Source organism: Prinia subflava, chromosome 2 (assembly GCF_021018805.1).
Source record: "Prinia subflava isolate CZ2003 ecotype Zambia chromosome 2, Cam_Psub_1.2, whole genome shotgun sequence".
Taxonomy (NCBI): Eukaryota; Metazoa; Chordata; class Aves; order Passeriformes; family Cisticolidae; genus Prinia; species Prinia subflava.
The window spans coordinates 31310562-31337314 of NC_086248.1; the positions used below are offsets into that span (position 1 = coordinate 31310562).

Below are 26753 nucleotides of genomic sequence, written 5' to 3' on the forward strand. Positions count from 1 at the left end.
ACTGCCTGCTGCTCTGTGGACACTGCTACAGTCTGTGGGGCACCTCTTTTCCCCATGGTTACCACAAGGGCCATGTCAGAGCTTGCAGCCCGAGTCAGTCCCTGAATACAAGGTCTTTCGCTGCTATGGGGGTCCTGGTGGTCTCTCCCTCTCCTTACTATCTGTTCTCCCCACTGTGTTTGAGGAACAGGTCCAGTACTCAAGGCAGGCTCACTACCCCTTGCAGTACTATATAAATAAGCAGCAAACCCTTAGGTATGATGGCTGTGTGCAAACTGTTAACTGCCTCAGCTAAAAACAAACACCCCTGGATGATGCTGCTCAAATTTTGTTCTACAGAGATGCCTCACATGGTGCAGGATGCTGGAGTACAGAAGCTACTGATGCAACCTGACATGGTCCCTGCTGCACAGGGGATCCTCTCCTGGATCTCTACCAGCCTTATTCTTCACAGCAACATGTGGCAGCACTAGGGCAGCAGGAGAGCTCTGCTGGCAGCCGTGCTGGGGAGGCAGCAGCCTCAAGACTTTCAGCAACCAATCTCAGTTGCAGAGAAAGCAGACATCGGACTGGAGGAAGAGCAGCTATGGAATTAGTTTTAACAACTTTCATGAACGGTGTGCTGGAAGTAGCCAGCAAGGAGAAATGTAGAAGTGGATGGGCTCTCCCTCTCCTCCTTCCTTTAGGTTTGGTGCTGAATGTTCCACTGCGCAGTCTTTCTGCTTCCCCTTCCCTCCAAGCTATGAATTGATCAACAGAAGTGCAGTTGGGATGCTGATAGCTACAACTCTATCCCTGAGAAGTGGCTTCATTTCTTGCATCATGGCTCCCCTCAAAAAAACCCATTCATTTCCAAGTGCTCAAAACAGAATATGCAGAAAGGAATAGCCCCCTCCAACATTTATTGAAGATTATACCAGTGTGTGTATCTCCCTTTCTGATTGTAATTCCATCAAGATGAGAAAACATCACAGGTACTCATACAACCTTTTCCACCTCTAGCATAGAAACGGGCACTCACCTACACAAGGAAATCCTAGGAAAGCTGAGCAAGCCAGAGGATGCCCTGAAAGGCCATAAGCTGCTCCCACGGTTTGCATACATGTCAACATTTCAGCACCGTATTTCAGCTGTGCTGGCCTGCTTTAGCCCCCTGCTCTGCAAACAAACAAAGCTAAGCTTCTCAAGGCATCTCCTGGTGTTTCATTAAGCTTTCACAGGAGGGGCTAATGTGGAGGGCAATATGGAGAACTAGAGAGCTATTTCTCCAGCTATCAAAACTGGCAGCAGGAGGAACTGCAGTTAGAAGAAAGAGGATAGAAAGGAGGCAGGCAGATAGGGTCTCTAGAGGACTTTAACACAGCCTGGAGACCCATAGAGTTTCTCTAGCACTAAGCCACGTGACCTTCCACTCCTGTAGTACCTTATTTTGCCATTTACATTTCAAAATGTTTGTTGCTATGGGGTGTAATGACTTCTATCCCATTTCATGGACAGCCAGTAAGTGGAGGTTAAGGCAAATATGTTAATGAGGACTTGGTTACTCTGTGCACCAGCTGACTGAGGGCTGGTGAAGGCTGCTTCCTCCTGAGGGGCAAACAGCATTTCTGTGCCACTCACACAGCAATCCCAAGGGAATTTCCACTGGAAAAGCAAATGTCTTCACAAACTTATCTTTCCACTTCACATCCAAAGTTTGCTACTGTACATGCAGAGTTAAGAGAGAGTGGACAACTTCATAGTAGTAGCTAGAAGGCTGCTGCCCATTAAGTGATGTGAGAGTCTGTAATCCAAGGACAATGAAAACCAGCAAGAGGTGGTTTAACTCAATAAAGGAGTTCCCTTTTTCCCCCCCCTGTTTAATGTACAACAGCTGATTTTGAAGATTATTTCTACAGCCGCTGGGAAATCCTCCACATGTCAGGACTATTTCCCAGTGCTTCTGTGTTTGGGGCCAGGCTGAGATACCCAAAAGGCTGAATTTTACAAGTTCTGAGTACTTACAACTTCATCTGAAGTCAAAGAGAGCCAAAAGATGGTCAGGCTCTCTAGGAAACAAAACAATTGAGCCTAAGACTTACTCAATTAGGTCACACTTTCGAATCATCAGCTTCATTACTTCCCATATATCCATCTCAGCTGGGAGCAGAAATATGTAAACGAGATCAGATCCCATAGCAAGAAAAAGAATAAAGCACATCTGTGTCTGTTCACTACATTTTAAAGGTAAGGAATGAAAAAAATGTTTCAATGGTCTTACAACTGAACTTTCCAACTTCTTGTTCAGTTTATCACAGGGCCAACTCTGAAAACAAATACAAGCTTGTTAAAAAAAGCCATTGGTTCTAGTAAACATAAAGACAATTTTTTGTGGCTACCTAATAGATAAACTCAAAGTATAAAAAAGTGCATATTCTTCATTGCTGAATTAACTTTTGGATCGTATCAAACTATATAACAAGCAAACTAACATTCCTGCTACTTCTAAACTACATGATCGTTTCCAAAATATACTGAAAGTAAAAGAAATGTTTTCTTCCCTAGGAGGACACATTGCTTGTAATTTTAAAAGGTTTATCTTCTGATCTAACACAGATTTTGTAAAAATTAAAATCCAGTTTGCTGAAATAGTTCATTTGTGGTGAAAGTGTCTTACTCCAACTTAACAGTGACTAAAGCTAGTACTTTGGAATAAGAACGCTTTTTAGATTCAGTGTCCCCACACCTTTCCCACTCACTATTCACGTAAGAAAAACACCAAAGATCTTTAAGAACAAAACGCGACCGACATCCTTTCACACTACAAAACAGTATCACCCACATTAATTCCGGAGGTTAGAGGAGGGGAAAGGGGATGCACAGAAAGCAGGCACACACTATTTGAGAGAGAAAGCGAAACAGCTTTCAACTGAGAGATGAGAATTGCCAAACCTGTCTCCGGGCTGCGGTTATCCTTCCCTGACCCCTCGGCGCGCTGCTCGGGAGGGGGAGCCGCACAGCACAGCCCCACCAGGTGCACCTTCCAAGGCTCCAGCCCAACGCCACATGAGGCCGGGGCCGGCCCGGGCCCTCAGAGCCGCCCTGCTCCGTCCAGCCCGCCCGGAGCCGGGGCCGCCGAGCATCCCCGCACGCTCCGCTCCCGCCCGCTCCGTCCCGCCCGCGCCTACGCCAGTGCCCGGTGCGCTCCCCGAACCGGAGAATTGCGCATGTACACAGCAATTAGCGGCGCTCAGATTAAAAACACAATGAGAAAAATCCCAATTCTCTTACCTTATCACTAGACCTATTTTTTTTCACTTCAGTTTTAGGCAGCCGAGGGGGCAGTGCGGGGCCCGGCTCCGCGCCGCCGCCAGGTGAGGCTGCGCCCCGCTCTGCGCTGGCCCGGGCGGGCGGGGGCGGGACCGCGGGGCCGGGGCAGAGCCGCCGCTCTCCAGGGGTTTATTATTGACAGCCCCTCCGGGCTCTGCAGAGGTACACCTCATAGGTGAACGATTAAGAAATAATAACTTGATCGCAGAGAACCGCTGGGAGTTGCTTTTGCTGAGCTGGAGTGGGATGCACGAAGCGCTGCTTCCCAGTCCCAGCTGCCGATTCATTCCGCCGGCTCAACAAAAGTTCCTGTTGCTTTCCTCTTGTCTTCTGGTGTTTGAAGTGGCAGTACTACTGCTGGTACGCGCTGGCCGATCTTAAGATCGGCTGATAAAGGCATGAATACATGAAGAAAATCCCCTGAGGATTTAGTATACGGGAGTGTTTGTTTTTGAAAATCCATTCATAGTAGCAAGCCTTACCAAGTCTGATGAGGTCTGAAAAGCACCATCCTGCTAGCTCGCTGCTTTAAAGAAGTCCTAAACCAGCCCTTTTGTTCCCAAAACAGCATAAAAGAGTTTGAGGATTCCTTCTGTTTCCCTAATGATTCCCTGGACTGCTCACAGTCACTTTTGCAGACTTCGTGAGGAGAACTAGGAAAAAGTCCTCCCTTTCCCTTTGTCTTTTGCCGTTGCTTTCCTCTTTCCCTTCTCATTCACCTTTCACTTTTCTTAGGCAGCTTGCAATAGCCGAAAACACTGAAAGCATAGAATTTCAAATATTGTAATCCACTAAAAACAGACCAATGTGAGTTTCCATATTTGAGAAACTGTCTAATTTCATGTTCTTTCATTATTTTTCCTTAGGACCCTCATTCAGCACGCAGGATGGACAGAGCTCATTTGAAAAGCCGGTGCTTAGAGACTGATTTTATCCTTTTTATTCAAGACGTTATTTACCTCACCTTCTTAGACTCTAGTGAAAACAGAATTATTAATTTCTGGGTGGAAGGTAGAAGCACAAAAGGACCAAGGTTCTGCTTGGGACACCTGCTCTGGGGTACATTAGATGTGGGTTTCAGAGTGCAGCAGGGTGGGTGGTGCATGCAGATCACAATCCCTGTGATTTTGCTTGTGCCCAGGAATGGATGCTCCAGACTCCTGTGTGTCTGAGCCCAGATCCAATATGCTCCCCAAAATGAGAACCATTCTTAGAGTGAGAAACATTCACAATCCATGTAAATTAGCTTCACATGACTTAACTAGCACCGTGGAGGAAATCCGTCACACTAACGCAACCGTAGAGTTACATTTTCCAGGGAAATCTGTGCTACTCTTAATCTTTCTCTCCCATTTCATATTTGTTTACCTCATTTACTAAATGCTTTCCAAAAGATTAAGCTGAGGTCCTACAGACAGATTGTTGCTTCCTGTGTGCAAAGCTGATGCATCTTGGTATGTTTCTGTTTATCCAGTGTCAGAGGAAAGGTTTCTGTACAAAATGTGTTTGATTGTGCAGTTACAAATGATCACATGCATTGAGCAGTCCAATGTTCTGCTTACCATGTCCTTTGCAATCCCAACAATTGTTTGGTAGAGCTAAATATTCTTTAAAAAGAGGAAATTGTATACACAAATGGCAAACAACTGAGATATTGACCAATGACATTTAATGATGTGGCATTATACGGGCACTTTAAGAGATTGTCGGACGAGTTTAGATCCTTTGCGTGGCCTGCATAAAAGTCTGCACTCTAAGTTGACAAAATAATTTATAGCAATAGCAGGGTGTCAGCCTCGAGGCAGTTTGATACTAGAAAGGCACAGAGCACTTTGCAAGCAAGTTTCAAAACTATCTGCTGACAGATGGGTTTGGCTGTGATCAGCAGCCAGGAGCAAGGCTGTGTTCCACCGGCGCTGCTGGCTCGGCAGGAGGATATCTGGTCACACACCCCATCCCAGCTGGCTCTGGGCTTTCAGCTCAGTGCACAGCTCATCCCAGTCCTGCTGCACCCACTCCTGAGTCCAGGTTCTCCTCACCTCTGCACTCCATTTCTAACCCCCACCTCTCCCAAACCAACAACCCTTCTCAGTGTCCTCTCGTATCTACTCTGGCTGTTCTTCTGTCTGTTGCCACACTTGGGCCAGGCTGGAACTGCAAGTGACACATCTTCCCTCATCTGTGTTTTCATGGCCTCAGCTCTGAGCAGGAAGTTCAAGGATGTCAAGAGGGTGTTAAAGAAAATGTAGTGTGGTAGTGGTGAGCCTATAAATCTCCACTAGTTGAGATAAGTCTGTACCACCATGAGATTTCACAATTGAACTATTCTCCCATCACCATTTCAAGCTATTCTGGTTACCCATCACTATGCCTGTACCAGACCTATAGGGGATATCAGGTAGGATTGTCACAGCTAAGGTCAAACAGGCCTTTAATATTCACAGCTTTTCTTTTACTGCTTAGAAATCACATTATGTGTCTATATAAAATATAAAGGTACTCCCTAGTTGTTATTTCTCAGGAGTACCTTCAACTTTAAGTCACATCAAAGGCTGGGAAAATTTAACTTGCTCATGATTTTTTTTTGTTCGTGCTTTCACTGGGACGAAGCAGTTCAAGAGACACATTCCTGAGTAAAGCAGCACTTGCAATATTGTCAGACCAGACAAGAAAACCAACAAGAAATAAAAGCAGCAGAGGGAATAGATAGGAATCTCAAATTTAAACTTATCTCTGAAAGTCAGAAATGATACTTTGCATCTGGCACAATTGCCTACTACAGATGAGAGTAACTGGGAAGCAAAAGATGGAATTGGTTTAAAAATTTAATGATGTGCTAATAGACTACACATTTCTTTGATAAGCTGCTTTCTTTAAAAATTTCCTAACTATGCACAGCAATAGATTCCTCTTGTGGATCTTAGAGACTTGTAACAAATTATTGCCTGATTAAAAAACTATCTGTAAACAGAGCTTTGTGACCTTCCAAGCAGACTGCCCTGCTCTCACTTGCCTCTTTACCTTCATTGCAGGAACACATGTAACATTTATAGTGAAGGCAGAGAACTTGCAACTCTCTCCAAGTTCACCAACATGTTTCAAAAAGCCCAAATACTTCTGTTTGTGCAAAGCTTTTCCTAAATTTGTGTTTACTTACATACATGGAAAGGTACACTGTGTGCTTGGCAGACTTTTTTATTTTTTGTTCAGAAAATCTTCAAAGCAGTGAAAATCTTCCATCATTATTTTGTTTTTCTTTTCTTCCCTTCTCTTGGTTAAGTCAAACTTATTTGGTAAGTCAGACCTGACCTCCACTTTCTGCTTACAATTGTCTTCTCTGGGTGCAACAGATATAAATTGATTCAGTGGCATCTTGATAGAACAGGAAAATTTTGAGTATTTAGGGAGGGAAGAGGCTGATTTTAATTTGCTGCTGAAGATGTAGTGAGCAAGGTGATCCACTGGGCATTTTGGAGAGAGAGAAATAAATAACGAAGATAAATGCAGTAAATTCTTGAAACATGACTTTGTAGGAAAAGCCTGAGGAAAAGGCTTCAACTTGGACTCCGTGCTGTTGTATCTCACGCAATACACTTTATATGGCATACGTCATGCACATTAAAAAACTTCATTTGGTGAGCTGTGCTGACAACTGGCTTTGTTCACCTTTGTTCTTATTTAAAACAGGTTGTTCCATGCAGCTGTTAAAGAAACTCTGTGCGCACACGCACGTTTGCACACGGGCTCTTTTATTACTCCTCAGATCTTTCCAAATGTCATGCTGCCTAGGTTTTAAATTATTTTTCTCTTTATTACAGCATGAAAATCACCCTACATTGGGATATGCTGCCTTTTGTGGAAACATGATTCAAAAGCTTAACAAAAGTATTTCTGACTTTTTTTTTCCTGTTGCACTCTACCCCCTTCCTTTTGGTTTTCTGCTTTCTTAGCACTTGTGTGTATCCTTTCGATTGCTGGAAAGCTCAGCATCCACAATACTGCTGGGATTCTTTTAAGTAAAAGTGATTACAGCTGAAGCAGGATCTGTCTGTGTCACAGGTATTGTTTCACAGTATGATTTGGTCATATTTTGGGAATAAGCACCAAGAGTTGTTAGTGCTGGCTGCTTCACCTACCTGTGCTCTCTCACAGCACCTCACTAATGCTGTCTACCTGCTCCGGGCCCCCCCTTTTCTACATTACTCGCTTTTGAGGTGCTAGGTGTTTATGGGGAAAAAATAGGTGGAAAAGTGAGCTTGAAATTTTAAAAGCAGGGAGAACCATGCCTAGTCTCAGTTTACCCAGAGAGGATTAGTTTTCTGGGAGTGTCTCACCCTCTTTTGCTCCAACTGGGTCAAGGATGTGAAATTAATCCTGACTGATTTTCTCCTTTCTGTTGCTTTTTTGCTTTTGTTCTGTTGGCCTAAACCTGTCTGTTTGCTGTTCCTCATTCTTTACAATCCAAGTCCATGAGTTCAGTTCTTGCCCCATTGCTCTCACCCTTGCTGAGCTTTCCTGGACTTCCTTTTCTGTTGTTCTTCTTCTCACTGACCCTTCCTTCAAGTAAGGTAACCCAGTGACTGACTGGGATTGAAAGGCACCTGAGTCCTACACCTAAAACGAAAGGTTGTCTACCTCCCTGCTCCTCATTTGATACACCACTGGAATGTAGTATTTGGTAGAGTGAGTAAAACTAGTGGGCAGGAAAAATGAGAGAAAACAGAATCCAGAGAATTCCTGCTTCATTGTAACATCAAACCATACAAGTGACAGTGTGTCTGGAGTTATCATGAGAGGGTCACAAACATTGGGAGGTGTACCAAAAATAAAAAGTGGCAGAGTTTAAAATCTGGATTTAGGAAATAGCATCATTAATATAATTGTGCACACTGGGCTAGTCAAGCATGGAGAAGCTCACACAGCTGTACAACAGCAGTGCAGCTCGAGAGCAAGTAACTATTCCTATGGAAGCAATATAAAAACTCATCACTGTCAATGCAGGGTCTCAGACTTTTTTAGAAATACAGCCTTTGTGTGCACTTGTTCATATCATATTCAGCCAGCTTGGTCACAATGACATAAGAATAGTACAATATACACATATAAAAGCGGAGAAAAATAAATAATCTTTTGAAAATTCCTTCTTGATTTTTAAATTACTTCCTGCGACTGTCATATTATCAATTATTTAGCAAATAATGAATCCTCAGAAAAAAAAATTCAAATGCTGTAAAAGAGCAGCCAGCAGCTGCTTTTATGATCTAGAGAGGGACTGATAGATTTTAACAACATCAGCTTTGAGTAATCCTGGCTGTCACACCACATCCTCATATGTCATGTCCCAACTCTCAGTCTGAAAGGCTGTGAAGGTATTTCCGTTATTTTTTCATGGCAGAACCCTCAGCTCTTGCCCACCACATTCATCCCACAGCCCCACATTTGCTAGTGCTTTTTGCCTGTGTTCTGTTCTGGAGGTGCAGCATGACTGGGCACCTCACCCCTCAAAAAAACAAAACAAAACAAAACATCACAGCTGTGAAAAACCACCAAATAAAACCCCCTACACGTAAACAAAACTTTTTGATTACCACACAGCTATTTACTACAGCTCATGCAATTCTAAGATTTGCTGATTGCATTAGATTTGTGTGTGTTGAGAGGCAATTACAAAAGAGTCTGTCCCCACAGCTCCCCTCCCCAACCAACACACAGGGCCTAGAGTCACCCAAGGTTTGAGCCTGCTATTTTAACCTTTTATTTCTAGTTGCCTAGAGCAGAATCCAAAAAAGACTCCCATGAATATCTGGAATGCAATCAATGAGGAATTTTAAAAGGAAAAGATGAAGAAAATTTAAAAACAGAACAAAACCATCCACCCAAACCAAAAATACTCAACCAGTACATATATAAATATGAATGTTCACGGGTATCTGATTTTTGAGCAGATCTGTTTTTTGATGGCCCAGATTTGCTGTTGCACATCCTTGGTAGTCCCATCATCTTGCCTGAACTGAATATCATTCTTCACCTGAGGTTTTTTGAGCCTTATGAAATACATGTCTTGAAGAGCAAGGGCTTTGTTCTGAGGATGAGAGAGACACAGCTGACCACAGCCATTGCAGAAGAACAGGAGCTGTCAGTGCTTCCATTCAAGGAAACAATTACTTGCATCAGCCTCTGTGCATCCCTTACCACAAAACCGGCATGTGTGGTTTTATTTCTCTCCTCAGTCTGCAATAATTCTAGTTTGCAGTACTCCTTTCCAAGATCATGTCCTGACTGGAGCCTGTTGAGTATATGAATAGCAAAAAAAAAAAAAAGGACAGGGAAAACTCAGGTTCTGAGATGGAGAGCAAGCAAGGAGAAACTGGGCCAGTTTCATTCAGTAAGTGGGAGTTAGAAGGTGCTGTGCTTGCCTTTGTCTTGAGATTGCTTTATTCCATGTCTGTATTGCCCTCTGAATAACTGCAGGGCTCATCCAATCTGGCCCTGTTGTTCTCTAATCAGGTATTCAGTCATTAGTGTTGACTTCCACTGAGCATCCTCACATACAAATCACTATTATTTTCTAAAATCTTCTAGTGACATAACTGCCTCATGCACAAGGAGGCAAAAGCTTACAGCCTCCTTGGTAGAATCAATAGGCAATACTGACCAAAAAGGCATAATTTGGCTGTGGAAATTATGTAAAAAATTATAGATATTAAAACTATTGCTATTGTTATTGTTGTTATGATTACTATTATGGTTTACTGTTATTATTGTTGTTGTTATTGTTATTACTATTGGTTACCATGATGAACCAAAAGGCATATATAAGTTATATAAAAATATTATTTTACAGGAAATATGTGTTGCTGACAAGTTAATTTTCTGTGAGCAGACTCCCATGCAGAAGCTATAATTCCACCCAAGAAACTGCTGTACGTAATACATTTATACATGCATGTATAGACTTCTACAGGTACAAGCATACACACATTTCAGAATTCTTACTCTGATTCTATTAATCCCATTAATCAAGAAGAGCTCTACTGACTTCAAAGGAATTGCAACAATGCCAGCTTTGTGCTCATAAAATCCAGCATCAGGATTAATTATTTCCTAAGACCTGGAGAAGGTGGATGCAGAAAGCTTGGGTGTGCTAATGGTGGGCACAAGGCAATGGTGCTTGCCACTGACAGCAAGTTGGACCTACAGCACCTGTTCTGCCAGGTGAGGGCGTGAGGCAGTGAAGGCAGGACAGACTCTGCTCTGCTGCAGGATTAGCTGTGCCCAGGCACAGGAGCTGTCCTCCACACCCACCTGGCACTGGGACGGACACCGCTCTGCCCCTGCTGCTTTTGGGAACCACGGTTGTATCCCAGGCAATCACTTTAAACATGAAAAAATGATGAAAGCTATGCATCGTTTTAAAACAAGTGAAGTCATCTAGGAAAAGCCTGACATTTAAATGAAGAAAGAGAATGCATCTATCCCTTTCTGGTTCCTCCGAAAATGAACTTTTTAAATGGAATTGTACAGGAACTTTCATTCTATGATATATATACTTGTCACCAACAGATAGTTTTTCAGCTATGACATAATTGCTATATTCAGAAAAGCATTGCTGTCATTCTTTGTCATTAATTGTCATTACAATTTAGCCTCATTTTCTGCTCATTTCTTTGTCTTTCCTCATTAGGAATTACATATTCAGGTACGTTACCATTAATCATTCCCTAACATAAGCAACTGCATAACAAAGCTGTGTGAGTAACTGATTTTTCAGTTTCAGAGCTAAATCAAAAAGTTAAAAAATATTTTTAAAAAAAGCGCTTTTTTTTTTTCTCACTCAAATGAAAAAAGTGTTTCATGTGGATTTCAGTGAAACATTTGTTTGTTTCAGATCAGTAATTTGATTTCCATTTTTGTCATTTTAAGAAAAGCAGGGGATAGAAAGGACTGTATCCTGGCCCAATTCACCAAACCAACAAGTGAAAAATCCTCCGTTTCCAGAAGATCACGTGATCTGCCTGGACCAGTGAATTCCTCTGTCTGGGAAATTTGAATACTCAGACACTGATCTACAAGAAGATTTTCATCTCTTTGGTGAAAAGAACCCAAAATTATGTGACTTGTAAAAATAGAACAATTTTTTCCCAGGAAGAATGGGAACAGACACCCCAAGGAGCCAGTGATGTGACCAGGAGGGCCTCCTCGGAGAGGTGGATTCAGGTCCCAACAAGTTGACAGAAGGATTAAGAGTCTGTTGTGGTCCAGGTGAATTGCATAATGACAGGATTATCTGATTATATGATTTTTTGAGTAGCTGCTCTTATGAATTAGGTCACCAGATTTTCTTTGTTGACATTTGTCTTATGCCCAAAATGGTATGTCTTAATGAGTTTTTACAAAGTTAGTTGAAATACTTCCTATGACAACACAATATTATAACCAGGCACCTACTCAGGTACCTCACAAATATGTGGTCAATTATACATTTTGTATTTCTCCACCCTCACATTTGCACAGGCCTTGGCAAATTTCACAAGAACGCTTTGTCTAGATATTTGTACCTCTTGGAATTATTTCTGCCTTAAGATTTCTTCACATACAAGCCTTAAAAAGAAATGAAAACTGAAATGATGCAAATATAAAACTTATTATTTCTAATCTTTGTTGCTGCTCTAGATACTGAAGGAATGAGAAGAGATGCATGACTTAGCATCCTTTTGGGGAAAGAAGGTGGAAAAAGCATTGTATCTCTTTAGGGTTAGCAAAGCTTCCATATAGGCTCACTTATTCAGAATAACCCCCCTAGTCAGATGATGTCTTGAGGTTCATTATACAACTTATGGAAGTTATCAGGCTATCCAGAACAGGTCTTGGATATTAGTAGGGCATTAGGGCAGTAAGTCATATACTTCGCTAATTAGACTGTACCGCTCTGCACAGGTAAACTTTCATTTAAACATAAAGCAAATATCCAACACGTTCAAGCTTGAGTGCCTATTATCATATATTTATACTTGTAAATAAGTGGTATCTATTTGAATTTTCTAAAAATCTGGCATTTCAACTGCAACCTGTTTCTAATCTTTCTGAATGAGGAAGCAATTTTCCCTACATGACCCCGATTCAATTCTTATTTTCTTTGCATTAAAAAATGACAATTTAAAAAGATGGCCTCAGTAGAGCTGTGAACTGATATTTATTTCAGTAGTATAATAACTCTGAAACATGCCAAATGCCTCTTAAGTGTTAGAATTGTTACCTATTGCACCCTGGACAGAGTTTGAGTTCGTGAGCAGATTTTGAATGAAGTAATTTTTTCCCCCTGTCTGACCCTGGGAACATTTGAATTGATGATTTTAGCAAGCAAACTTGCTAGGAATAATGAAATACATATAGTTTTGTATAATAATTCTCTCTCAAGGGCTGTGGAGCTGATGCCTACTAAGAAAAAATTTTGGAAAAGTAGCTGAAACAACACATGATGCCATTTTATATAATCCCAGAACTGACTGAAAGACTGGACAGTTTTGAGGACTATCCAAGTGTAAAGAGATGGATTTGGATTAGTCCCAGCTCACATTGTGTAAGACTTTCAATACTTTCATATTGTTTCTCCACAGTCAGATGTAACTGTTTGTTCTCTCATTTTCAAATTACCTTTGGAACAATTTTGTTGGAAGCTGGGACCAGATTCATTAGTTAAAACATAAACTTTGCTGCCTCGCAGTCAGCTAGAGCTGTAAAACAGGACCTGGAAAATGAATGACCTTCAGATTTACTTAACTGTGCAGAAATTGTATTTGTCATTGCCAGGTTTTGAATTAATTTCTTTTAATAGACTACCCCAGAATTTCTGATCTGTGACCATGTGAATATATTACATTGACAGAAAATAACCAGCATTTCCAAACTGTACTGATAGCATGTCAGCCTGAAAAGAAGAGAACAAAAATGCGCTGCTGCCCTTGTCTTCCACATTATAATATTAAAAGTTTAGAGATGCACTTACTGAAAAGTAGACTGAGTGACTCAGTGCTCTAATAAGGCCAGTAATGTGCAGTAAGATGAGTAACTGCTGGAGGCAGTGAAGTCCCCTGGGATGGCTTTTCCTTTTTTTTGGTCACAATTTGGAAGCCAGGACACAGAAACAGTCACCATATGAAAAAAAAAAATCCAGAATACAAATATGGCTAAAAAGGCTTGGGGGGTAAAAAAAGAAGATAGCAAAAATATTTCTGTAAAGTAACTTAATTTCCAGACTTTAGAGGAATCACCAACAGATTACAGTTACAGGCCAAAACCTGCGTTATATGTTTAGATCTTCTACCTCACCCCAATATTTCTGTATGGGCCTATTCTTACCACAGAATTCGGCTTTATGGTGGTAAATCACAGAAATTTATTAGTCCTGAATACTTCATATTTTTGGCTTGACTGTTCTCTAAACAAGTAATTGACTGATGGATACTCTGCCCTGCTGTCTTCCTGCCAGCTCCTTTATTTTACAGTCTCCATAAAAATCGAGGGAAAACACAAACTGGAATAGCAACACATACAAAATCTCCAGTCTGTATCACACTCCAGCCTTTACACTTGCTTGGGTCCATGAAATTCAGGGAAACAAAAAGGCAAGCACTTCCCAATGAAAGGCTTGGTGCTGCCGTCTCGTGGGAAAAGGGAGAAGGGAAGGGAAGCTTTGGAAATGCAGAAAGGGGGAAAAGGGGAGTTTGAAAACTTGTTAACATCCACACTCCCATTTTTGTTTCAAGAGGGCTGTGTGCTTTATTGCTCACAGATCAGTTTCCTTTGCAGGTGATGTGGGCCCAGAATTACATCACCAGCAGAGCAGCCAAAGGATCTCGATGCCAGCATGACTGAAGTCAAGAGGAATGTATTATCACAGACCTCCGAGGGACTTGCCAGTGCATTCCTTGCTGGGGGTGCTGCGGTGGGGGAGGCAAAGAGGAGACAATTTTACATGAGGACTGAAAGGGAACTTTGTGGAGGAAAGAGCTGGGGTCGCAGTCTTGCTGTCTCCTCTAGGCAGATCTAATTATGGCCATGTACTTCAAAAAGAGGGTTTAACTAAAACCAGATTTAGTAGGGCAATGCTTAGGAAGTACAGACTGAATCCTCAACCTTGCCTTTGAGGAAAATGTGAAATGCTTCAGTGCACTCACAGAGGACACTTGCAGTGATTATAAAGAATAATTTGAAGCACTGAGGAAAGCAAGAACCAATGTTAAATCCTCATCACTTCAGTGAAGTCTTAAAATAAAATGTATCTATCCTTTAGCACAGACAACACTGAGATACTGGGTGTGTATTTCCTGATCACTGTGTGGTGGGGTGACAGAGTCTCAGCAGTCTCAGGGATCATGATGGAAATGATCAAATTACTCACAAAGCAGTCACACGGATCCCCCATACCAGAGCTCCAACAAAGCCTTTCTGCCACATCACACACTCTGTTCAGCAACCCACATCTCATCCATGTAAAAGACATTCCCTCCTCCTCCCATTTTTGCAGGCTTTCAGGCTATTTCTTCTCTCTGTCCTGGATGGCAGGACTGGCTCAGTGGTACTCACCTCAAGCCTCTTTCCGAGCTCTTAAAATCAATGGGAGCTTTCCAGTGCTTTTAATAGGAGCAAAATGTGCTGTCAACCAACAGGATTAAAACAAGGGCACAAGAAAAAATTTTCAGAGATTAGCACCTCTAAAAATGTCAGCATTTTAAACCTCATCTCCTAGGTCAATCAAAGCATTGAAGAAATGCTGACATTACAGAGATCTCTACTCTTTTCCACCAGAAAAAATGCCCTGCTGATCAAATGAAAAATTTTACATTTGATAAACTAAAGATTTCCCCCCAACTCTGCCCTCAGTTCCCTAAAAGGGACGGCAGGAGGGCTGGGACTAGGCAGCGCAGAGAACAGCCAAGTACCATTTCATGTTAAGCCTGCTTTACACAAGAATTTTTGGGGTCATGAAGTACCAATAGCTGGTTTAGCTGTGCCCAGCTCAGCCCAAAGTCACGCCACCAGCTCCCTCCCCAAAGCACAGCTGAGGTTCATGAGGGTGCCTGTGCTGGGAAGACTAATTTTATCCTCAGGCTGCTGATGCCTGGTGTGCTCCCCAAGTGCCCCATGCAGTTCTGACCACACCCTTCATTCTCCACCTCTCAGACCAGAGATTCTTATACCACCATCTATCACCCAAGTCTTTGGGGGGTCCTGGGGGCCTTAAACTCTGCTCCATATTCCTCAGCCTCCTCAGGAGGCTCCAGGAAGATGTCTGCTTCTGCATTCCCCAGAACTGGAGATACCCAAGGACAGCTTGATGTTAGAGGAACGGCAACTGAGGTGGGCAGGCATTGAAAAGGGAAATTTGATTGCATAGAAAAATAGAAGATACTGTCCATAACTTTCAAACATCATTAGATATTATTATAGTATACTATAGGGAAATCTGCAAAACACTTCAGCCACAGCATCTGTAGAAGCACCTTTCACTAAAAGTACCAGATTTCTTTCATCTCCACCTGGCAAATGGTCATCACTACTCTTTTCCTGTAACAGGCCAACTTTTTCCACAATCGTTCTTCAGGTCAGTTGCACTTGGTCTTGCAGAGACAACACCAACAAGTGAGGCCCTTCTCCATTTATCCCCATGCTCCCAGCTGCCTACATTTTGAATATCCCAGTGCACAATTTTCTCTTTTTCATACTTTTCATGCGTCATTATTTTTGAGAAATCATGTTTTCCTGCTACTTCCTTCCTGTATGAGGCTGACCTAATAATTAGTCGCCCATAGAAACTGCTTTCATATCATGTTGTTGTAGATGGATTAGAGATAATGTATGAAAGCGCATGCAAAAAAATATTCCAAAGTAAATACATTAAGAGAGTGTTAGACATACATTAGAACTGAGGTATATTCTTTCTTAATTCCCTTTTTCTTTGTTCAAACTTTCACAAGACAGCAAAAGCAGATGTGGCCTGTTGAAGTTGATGTAGACAACAATGGTTTGGAAAGATTGATAAAATACTGTGAGGAAAGAAATTACTGAAATAGCTTAGATCAAGTATAGAAATTATTACTTCTCTCACTGTACCAGACTGCTGTGAGATGGCCATTCTGCAGCACTGTTCTTCCTCTGGTTCACCCTGTCTCATTAACATTATAACTGCGAGTGCCGCAGAGTGGCTGACGGGCAAAGTTCAACTCTGTGTCCCTTTTCATTTTCATGGAGACTACAAGTCTGTTCAGCTCTTAATAAAATAACCCTCAAAGTACCACAGTAAAATGAATTATATGTATAGTGGTACCTATAAAACAAGAATGCCTATGCAGGACCTTAAAAAATGCCTTTGGGCAGGTCAGTTCTTTGTCCTAATATGCAGATTGAGTATTAGTTTCTTGTATGCTTTAATCTGTTGCAACTTAATTTTTCCACTTCAAACTCTTTCTTTTTGACAAAATCTATTGCCATTCTGGGGCTTTTCTAAGAAGTCATCCTCCCATCACCACAGATATAGGAGATGGTATCTTGGCAGCGGTAAGACAAAAAGCTCTTTAATCACTTCATTAAAGGAAGTCAATTCAACCCAGGTCATAATAATATACTATTTGGTGGCCTTCACAAATTGAGAGGGAATAATAAGAAGGCAACAATTGTCAAATTAATGTGAGTATTAAAATGTAAACACAAATCTAAATGGTATTTTAATACCACTTTTGTAGCATTTTAGTGATCGCATGTCCACATATACATGAATATTCAGCATAGAGACAAAATGTCTTCTATGAGAATCAGATGTGAAGTTGCTCCTTACTTGAAAATAAAACATCTTTTATTTCTTAAAACATATTTATTTTTACATTTTTCATTTTCTACTGTGAGAATCAATTTGCTAAGATGCAGAAGCATTTTTGTTCTTTAAAGTTTGCCAATCAACCCAGGAAAGTAAAGTCAGAACAAAACCATAACCTATTAAGCCAGGAAATATGGTCACTGTAGCTCATGTGCCACCTACTCAAAGCTGGCACTGAACTGAGTTCAGGAAATACACTAAACAGTTTTGCTCCTGGCTTTTTGCAAATGTCTGCCACAAGCCTGTGGTTTCCTCAAAAGCATTTCTTCTTTGAACTTGCCTTAAATATTTTTCTTAGAGCCTTTAAAAAAAAAAAAAAAAAAGAAATGTGGGGTGTTTGAGACTGTGAGATAAACACTGCAGATAGACCACCACAGGCTAGGCACATTTTGTAATGCATGATAATATTTTCTTCCAGAGGAGCAGATAACTTGCCTGAGGCATGTGTCTTCAAAATATGAAGAAGAATGCAAATGGTATGTGACTTTACAAGCCTAAATGCAAAGGGCACGGCAGAGTCCCACCACTTGTGTGCCAGTATCCTACTGTGTGTTGTGGTTTTCCTTACTCTGCCCTCCTGCTGTGACAACAGTGCTCTGTCCTGCACAAAACTGAGCACTTAGCTAAGCAAGCCAGTCCCAAACTTAGCCAACATAAATAACATCTGATCAACAGCTACCTGGAGGTGAACCCAAAACGGGCATGACTAATTCAAAACAAATTTGTTTCTTAATTCAAGCTCACACTAGAGGAACATTCAGTGGTACTCCTCCAGCTCCAGACTTGCACAGCAACGTACTTACAAATGATATGAGTGGACCAACATTTACAAATGCTTTACACATAAGTTTAGTGTAATTTAAACACAGAAAATACTAGGCCACGTGTCTTGGATTGAAAAATGTAACCAAAAAAGTGTATTCTATTTTCATCTGTTGATGTCGGTTGGGAGATATTGTTCTTTATCTCCTGTAACTTTAGAGGTGGAAGGAGGGTGGATGCCTTCTGTTGATGGGAGAACTGATAACACCAGATATGGCAGTGCCTCCTTATCTCTTCCTCCAGCCATCCTCCTCCTCAGGACATCACCTGTGAATGGGCCATTTAAGGCCTCTCACATGACTGATAACATTACTTCATTCCATTGTGAGATGCTCCACCCAGTGGGAGGAGCCAAAGCCTCTCCACCATGATAAAACCAGCAATCCCAAACACCAAGGTAGCCTGTTTCCACTGGATTCCCAGAGCATGACTGGACCCTTGAGGATCATCTCTACTTCAATGGAGCCACATCTGTCAGTCTAGGAGGACTTACTTCAGGCTGCTTCCAACATCCTGACAACAGTGTGTCAGGTTTGCATTCTGACTCTGTCAGTGGTCCTTTGTACTGTTGCATTTATCTTATTTTATTTTTACCCTTTTTTTTTGTTTGTTTCTTCTCTCTCTATTAAATTGTATTTCTGACTTGGAGTCTCCCTGGTTTTGCTTTCAAACCAGTACACCACGTCACTGCTGAAGGGACGAGCCCTGGGGCTGCAGGGTAGTCTTTACTCACCTCTCCCGCTCCTGTTCCAGGAGGTTGGTAAAGTCATCGCTCTTGTTCATGTAATCTGTGTGTTTGTGTTTCTCATTTTCTAGCTCGTAAACGGTGCGACGATGGCACTTTTCTGCCAGCAGCAGCTGTTCCAGCATGCGCCGATACGTCTCTTTCTGCTTTTCTTCAAGTCTGTCCAGCTGGATGGTAGGGAAGGAGAACAGACTGTTTTAAAGGTCTCCTTGCTTACTTCATCTGATTTATTAACCAACAATGTTGTGTTTGGTAAATCCAAGTCCTGTAATTTTACGTCTTGGGTTTTACATAAAGCAGTGACTAGAAATAAGAATAACTGCCCCGTGACAGTAATGCTTTATTTGGATGACATATTAGCAATAAACATTTGCACAGTTTTCAGATACACGAAGCACAGAACTTCACTTAGCTTTAGGGCAACATAAGATTGTTGCAGTGCTGTATTTCCCCTGTGGTGAGGTGCTGTGCACACTCACAGGGAAAAAGCTGTAGCTCAGAACTCAGAGCCTGGGAGCCTGAATTCACACACCTATATGGGGACTAGACACTGGCATGTGGAGCATAAAGTGTAATCTGAAGGCTGAAATTTGAGTTACGCATCTTTAACACACCTGTAAATCTACTGAGATAAATGATTCAAATTATTGAGATTCTGACCAGATTCAGTTTTACATTAACAAATACAATTAATTATAAGCCTTAGGAGTTTCTCCTCAGCCTGTTTTATGACAGAAATTCTCATTGTTTATTCACAACCCTTTACCCTTTTTGTCTTCCGCATTTTTTAAATAATTTAATGTGCCAATTATTATTCAAACAAACATTAAAACCAGGAAGGTGTGTCTAAAGAGTTGCCAGGGCACTCCAAATCCACCAGGGCTATTCATGTTGCTCCATTTGCTGTTTCTTGGGCGCAGATGACCAACTCCAGCCTCCTCCCTGCCAAAGCAGCCCTCAGCCTTGGTACTTGTCTGGTTGGTTGCCTGCCCCTGGCATGGTGGCTGGCAGAGCCTGCTCTGCCCACTCCCAACCCTTACCTCTCATCTTCCTCAGCCCCAGCTGCTGCTGTTTCACAGGGTATCTCAGCAAACTAAGGGAAATAAGAGAGCAGGAGGACCACAGCAATTTGCTCTCCAAAAGCTGGCCATAGCAGTCAAAATGAAAACGCTATTGCATTTTATAAAAGAGCCAGGTTGGGTTCAGCTTTTCAGAGTGGATCTTCTGCACTTAATTTTTCTATTTTATTTCAATGTAAGCCTTGTGAATCTGCACATGATGCAAGTTTTATACTGTAGTTCCTGTCAAATTATCGACTTCTTTGGAAAAAAGCCTTGCTAAACTGTTTTAATCTTGTTTGGGAGTATTTTATGTATGCTCCCACATACTAAGGTTTGATTTGTTTGTTTACTATCATCCCAAAAATTCCAGGGAATGCTTCAATGAGAATACACAGTACAAAGATATCCCATGGTAGACACAACTCCTGGTGAACAAATTAAATGTTCTAATTGGATGCACTATGAAGATTTAGATAGGCATTACAGTATGTTATATTGTATGTTTTTGCATGCTCCTTCCCCATGACCTGGACTCTTATGAAATTGTGAACAGGAGCAATGGCTGTTTATTTTGGCATTCACATTGACCTCAGACATTCTCAGGTCTACTCTAATTCTCACGTCTACTTGACATTCATTTACTGCCTAAATTTTAAACCAAGGAGTCCTGTAAGTCTCCTTTAGGGGCTGAACTGACTTTGCAGTCCTAGAGTTTAAGTGATGTAAAATGATGAATATGGATTTATGATCCCATAAATATGGTCAAAGTCAATCTCCAAAGGTCTTCTTTTCTTAACTACCCTCATGACAGTGTTCTAGTATGCCAAGAAAATCAAAGAGTCGTTGCCAGTGCTGTGAGCAGTAGAGGATGAAGCCTATAATTGAAAGGAATTTAAAAACTATAAGAGTAACACCCAAAGATTTTGGTCTTGCTTAACAGCTCCAGCCCTAGGAAGCATATAACCTCTTTATGGTTTGTGTTCAAATCCAGTGACTTTGCTTACAAATTATTCTGCATATAAGTGAATAAGATTTTGTTTTCAGTGTACAAATTCTGTGTTATCCTCTTACGTGCTCTGCATACATCCAAATTATATGGGGTCTCACTTCTGGTTAGGCTTCCCCCTGCACAGACAAGAAGTCCTTACCTCTGAAATAGGTTTCTCGTAGACGTCTTCCCCTATAGACTTTTCTTGGGCAAGGATGGCATCCCTGTGCAGCACTCGAAGCACATTCTCTGGAGTTGCAGACCCATAGTGAGCTTCTAAAACTTCAGGTTTGGTTTTCTCTGTCTTCAGCATGTGGATCACATCCTCCCGTGCCTGTAATATTGCAAATCACTATCATGAGTCAACCCATTAACCAACAGGGAGCGTGGGGAAAATAGGGGCATTTCATATGTACGGACTGCATATACAAAAATAAAATAAATTAGAAAAATGACAGGCTGTCAATGCAAATATAAAAAGTTTGGGAGATATCAGATTAAACATGATCTGTCCAATACAAATATTGTACTTTAAGGGATGAATTATTCTGAATTATTCTGTTCCTGCATGACATGAAATTTGAATGCTATGAATTTTTATCTGAGTTGCAACTATAGCCAGGGAACATCATTATTCTTCATATAGTGGATCTTAGTTGTTGCCCATGCTGTTCCCTGAAGGGATAAGGAAATTAGTAGAACAAGCAGCCTAAGTGAACTGAACTAGTATTTCTCAGACAGCTACTTCCTTGTCCCTCCCTAACTGAATTTGCAACGAAATACTCTTTTCAAGTAACTTTTAAAATTAATTTTTCTAGGGCTTTTTTTTCCTTTAAACAAAACCCTAGACATGTTCCAGGCCCCAGCTAATGAGACATGGAAAGTCTGAGCAAAGCCTCCCAGCAGTGGAGGATGGCTGTTCTGCTGGAGCCAGGTCTGGGAGCAAGGGTGCACCCATGGCCAAGGGCAGCCTGGAGCTCCCTGCCCCAGGTGGAAGCCCCCAGTTTCAGGCAGCATGACCTGGGCATGATGAGACAGCTCTGCAAGGCCACCTGGCTATGAGTAAGGAGCATTGTAGGGCTGCGCTGTGGGCAAAAACTTAAGCCAGGGCTCTGCTTCTAATGATACTTGCCAACACCTGTTAAGCCATCTGTAAAATGAGGGCAGGGCACCTGCTTGTCTTTCAAGGCATTTTTAGGAGGCCATGGTCCAGGGAGGGAGCATAAAACCTACTGATTTTTGGTGGGAAAAGCGGAGCTCCTGGATTTCCCTAGAGAACATCTTTCCCACAAGTGCAAATGGATGGGGGAGCAGAAGAGTATGGGCATTTTTCTCTTGCTTGCCTTTCTGACAACCCATGTGAGCTTGGGAAGTAAATTAAGCACTAAGGAAAGGTTCAGACATTTTAGGAAAAAGTTCTTTACAAATCGTGCCCCTATGTAAGCAATGACTGTTTTAAGATTTATGAACTGACCAACTCTTCACGTTTTTCCATGCTGTTCATCTCTTTTGCAAATCTTAAATCTTTATCCAGAACCATAGAGGCATCACAGCTCAACAAAACCACCTGATTTTACACTGAGTAAGAAAATAATTTTGGGAAGTGGCAAAGACCCTTCTTTTTTTAAGATGTCTAGCAGTCTAATCTGAGAATAAATAATGAACTTCAGGCAAAGATCATGCCATCTAATTAAGAACTAGCCAGTTACATTGTATAACATTTTGTAACCTTAAGTAAAATCTTTGCATTTGTCTTCAAGATATAAATGCAAATTGGAATGGTATTCATGTTATTTCAAAATGAGAGTGGGAAAGGTTCATCACTCATGGATGTTACAACTAAGTGACTCATGTGAGCTAGTCCCAAAGAAAGGCAGAAGAGCATGTACACCTCACTACTTCATATCCTGAGACTGCTGCTCTCAGTACAGGAAAAATGTTGTTTTAGGCAAGTTCTAGACAGGTTTGTGAATGTACCACTTTTGTCTATCCCTGTAGAAATAACAATCCTTCTGTACTGAAGTTAAAGTCCAATAGGACTTTAAAAGGTCAAACAGGATAGCATGGGAGTATGGAGGGTTTATAAATATCCAGATTTTATGACATGTTGTCTTAAGCCCTTTTAGGAAGAAGCAGTTTTGAGGCCATACCTTCTCCCTGTCCCAATCAACTAATTTGGTATCCCTCTGTGTGCCTCCCAGCAGGGGCCCTGTCCCACAGGCACGCTCAAGGAGAGCACTGTGCAAAGGGAGCACCAACACAGAAGAATGGGGATAAGGGAGCAGCTCCCTTCGACCTTCTGCACCGAGGGACACACCCAATCATGTTGAAACAGCTTTTTGTTTTGGTTCCGAGCACACAAAGCTTCAGGCCCCACACAGCCCGTTCCTCAAGGACAGGCACACCTCAGAGCCTAAGCTATTTGGGAAGGGAGGAGGATGAGCTCGTTCTCTCACGTTGTACCTGTTGGGTCCTGGCTGGCATAACTAAACACTGACAGGCCTGGGCAGAGCAGACAGAGTTAGCTTGGGACTGGGGATATAACACTGTGAATAAGCAGAGCAAAAAGCTGGACCCCAGTCCCTGCAATGGTTATTTGATACAGAAATAGCTGGTGGAGGCAGCTGCTCTGCCCAGCAAGTGCCTGAGCCTCTGCTCAGTTGTGCACTGCCTGACTTTTCTTCGGCCTCATTAATCTGTCATCACTCACAATTAAAGTGGAGCAACTTTAGCACAAGGGAGTAGGAATAAGAGTGCCTGAAACAGCTAAGAATGTCCCTGCCAACTAAGAAGGGCTTCTAGGTGCTGCAGGTTTGGGTCCCCCAAAAGCCAGAGGGAGCCAAGCCAGGGGAGTGGATGATGCTGAATGGAGGAACTGACACCCCAAGAAGGAAAATAGGTGCCCAAGCTCAGTTCAGAGCTTTGAAGAAAAAAACCCATTAATTGCTTCATCTTTAAAGGGAAGCAGTGACACACCCAGCTCCAGGGAACAGGGCAGGACAGTCAGCACTGAACATCACTTGCTGCAGCCCATGGGGAGGGTACCTAGCCCAGAATCAGGCTGGGTGGCACTATCCCCAGGGGCACAGCCAGCTTCCCTCTCCTGTACCGCTTCTTGGGTACCCTGCACTCTGCTGGCCCTCTGGATTTGGATGGTGTTCATGTGGCAAGCTGCCTTTTGCCTTTTCTGGGCTCAGCCATTTCTCCTATCGTTAACCTTTCGAGGATATTAGTTAATTCACCAAGAACTTTGTTTCAGCTGTGATAACAGTTTGTGAAAAACAAAGACACACAGGTTTCTAAGAAGCATTGGACCAAAAAGGGAACCTAATGCTAATAATAAACTGGAGACAAATTTGCTTTTGTTTGGTCAGAAACTAACTCCATCATAGGGAGATTCTGAAGGGCAGCTAATCTAGGTCAGAGAGACATCCAGGCAATGTCCTAACCTTCCATCAGCCTTGGGGTTTGTGAATTCCATACAGTCTCTCTGAAACTCCTCAGGATGATATAGAGGGAAGGAGCTGAAACAGCACGCCTGTGTATCTCATGATTTCATGTTTCTCCAAATGGCCTATTTTCTCCTGAAACAAGTAGAAGAGAGGTCAGATAGAGATGTTTTCTTCTAATTGTATAGTGATCTGCAGGAAGCAGACCATTTTCAGAAAACAAGTCAGAGTAGTTCTGCAGAGGAGTGCTGGGGCTATTCAAAATTCATACCTCTGAAGAGATATGAGAGGCTCAAAGTGGGGGCCCCTAGTCAAGAAGAGGGGACTTTGCTGGCAAGATGTTTCTGCTGATGGACATCTACTGCTGGTGCCTCCCTTGCCCCAAAGCACAATACTGTTTTGTGTAAATCGTAAGCTGGGAGACAAACACAAGGAAGGTATTTCAAACTGCAAGTAAACTTGCATATAAATCCCAGAGAAGAGTTTTTAGCTGTTTTGGTAGAAGGAACATGATGTTTGGCACAGGAAAATAATCTCTCAAGTCCTGTTTTTGTTTTGTTTTGTTAGTGCTGTGATGAGAAAGAGCATCCAGGCTTGAGAAGACAGCGTATTGCAACAAGCTTATAATACAATGAAACTTATTTGCAAAAGTCCAGAAGACTGCAATTAGTCAGAGAAGCTTTTTAAAGTCAAAATACGGCATTTTAAAAATGTACTTTGATTGGTTTTCATTACTTCAATTGTCCTACAGAAAACTCCGAGCTGCCTTTCTATCTATATTGTTAAGATTGTGAGTTCTTAAAAATAAAGACTTTTCCACTAATAAAGTGTCCCAAGTACCTGATTCTCTAAGTAGTAGGAGCAAGAAAGACAGATTAAAGATGTACTAATTTAATTCCTTCAGTTGTTCCTGCTGATAGAGGAACTGCAAAGTTGAACTATGTCTAAGCCTTGTTTTATGCATACTGGAGGTGCCAAAATCCAAAGGCTGATGACCTCAGTTCTTGAGTACACCCATGGAGGGCCTGAGGTGCTGTGGAGCACTGCTGTCCCACAAAGTTTTGTCCTCTCTCCTTTCCCTCCCCTCTATTCCTCACTCATGAGTGCACTTAACAAAGAGGTGGGGTCTGTGTTACTACCTGGGAAATCCAAGACGATGCTTCCCTTCTCTAATGAGTGCACACTACTTGCCCAGATGGAAGGCTGACGTGAGCCCACTCCTCACAGGGCTACCCTGAAACTCTCCCTTTTTGGCAGAATTAAGTAGAAGGACTTTCTTTTGCTCACCAACTTGAGCGGAGCAGGGGGCTGTGTTCCACACTTCACTTTACTACGTGCCTAGTAAAATATTTAAAAGATATAGAAAGGATGTAAAGAGGTTCCTGCATAGAACTGAAACCATTAACAAAACAATAGCATGACTCTGCTGCTTGTAAAAGGGGTCCGGCAGCCTAGCAACCAGATTCTTGGTCAATGGCAAGCCTGTTACACAAGCCGGGCGTTCAGACGTGCTTCTTCCTCGTGCCCTGCCCTGCCAATTTACTACAGCCCTCTCTCCCCATTCCCACAGTCTTTGGCCTCTCCCATGAGCCTGCTGACAAAACTCAGCACCCACTAAACGGGGAATTTTTGCCACAGGCCATTTGTCACCTGGGAAATGGGACTGAACTGATCAAACTCGTTTCATGTAAGGCATCTAGTAAATTGGGAAAAAAAATCAGTTGTATTCAAGATGGGCTGAATGGAGTAGAAGTAATCACTGTCAGCTAGGAGTAAAACCCAACTCAAGATCATTTGCCAGTACATGTCCTAAACTCTTCTGATTTTTTTTGTAAGTAGCCTTCATGTAAATTCATATTTTGTCTCTCAAAATCACTTACTGGTAAATATTACCATGATAGCTCCATGCTTGGAGGCATCTAACTACTTTATACCTAACTACTTCAGAGAAATCTCAATATTTCAGTAACATGACAACAATCCTCTTAATTAGATGACAAGTTTTGAAAACTCAGGAGCAGGAGTAGCATTTACAAGAAATTCAATTATGTAATATTCTGGCAATCTGATATTTCCAGCTTTTGGATATTTCTTTTCTGGTTATGAAGACACTCTATTATATCTACACAAGGAAGTGCACTAAGTAGCAGATGTTTAATATTTATGAAGTTGTGTTTTTCTTGCCAGTGATTAATGACAAAAAATAACTATGAAACCACAGACAGGAACCTTTACTTCTACTCGTGTTGTTGTTCCTTGCACACAGTTCAGGTTATTTATAGTACAACAGCTGCTCTGTTCAGCATACAAAACTAGATAAGGTCACAGGTTATCCATGTAATGCTGGGGTCTTACCAGTGACTGATTTCCTAAATGCCTGTAGGCTTTACAAATATTTCACCTAGAGTTAATAAACATCACACTTAAGGCATCCAGAGGGAAATCAGGAGAATGTTCTCAACACTGCTTTCTGTGCTATCCAGGACATGATGTGTTGCCATCAGGG

At 41.9% G+C, this 26753-nt stretch overlaps 1 protein-coding gene across 11 annotated transcripts in view; it reads right to left on the minus strand.

Moving 5' to 3' along the window:
• The window catches only part of FILIP1 (filamin A interacting protein 1), a 101340-nt gene that overhangs the window by 20951 nt on the left and 53636 nt on the right, over positions 1 to 26753 (minus strand). For 9 of the 11 annotated variants that reach the window (XM_063389489.1, XM_063389488.1, XM_063389486.1 and 6 more), the window contains 2 exons: positions 20959 to 21132; positions 18738 to 18916 (listed from right to left, as the gene is read on the minus strand). In XM_063389489.1, coding sequence (XP_063245559.1) covers positions 18738 to 18916; positions 20959 to 21132 — 353 coding nt within the window. Of the gene's footprint in view, positions 1 to 2931; positions 3169 to 3270; positions 3401 to 18737; positions 18917 to 20958; positions 21133 to 26753 lie in introns of those variants that run through there. The other 2 variants (XM_063389494.1, XM_063389493.1) reach the window with 2 other exon arrangements.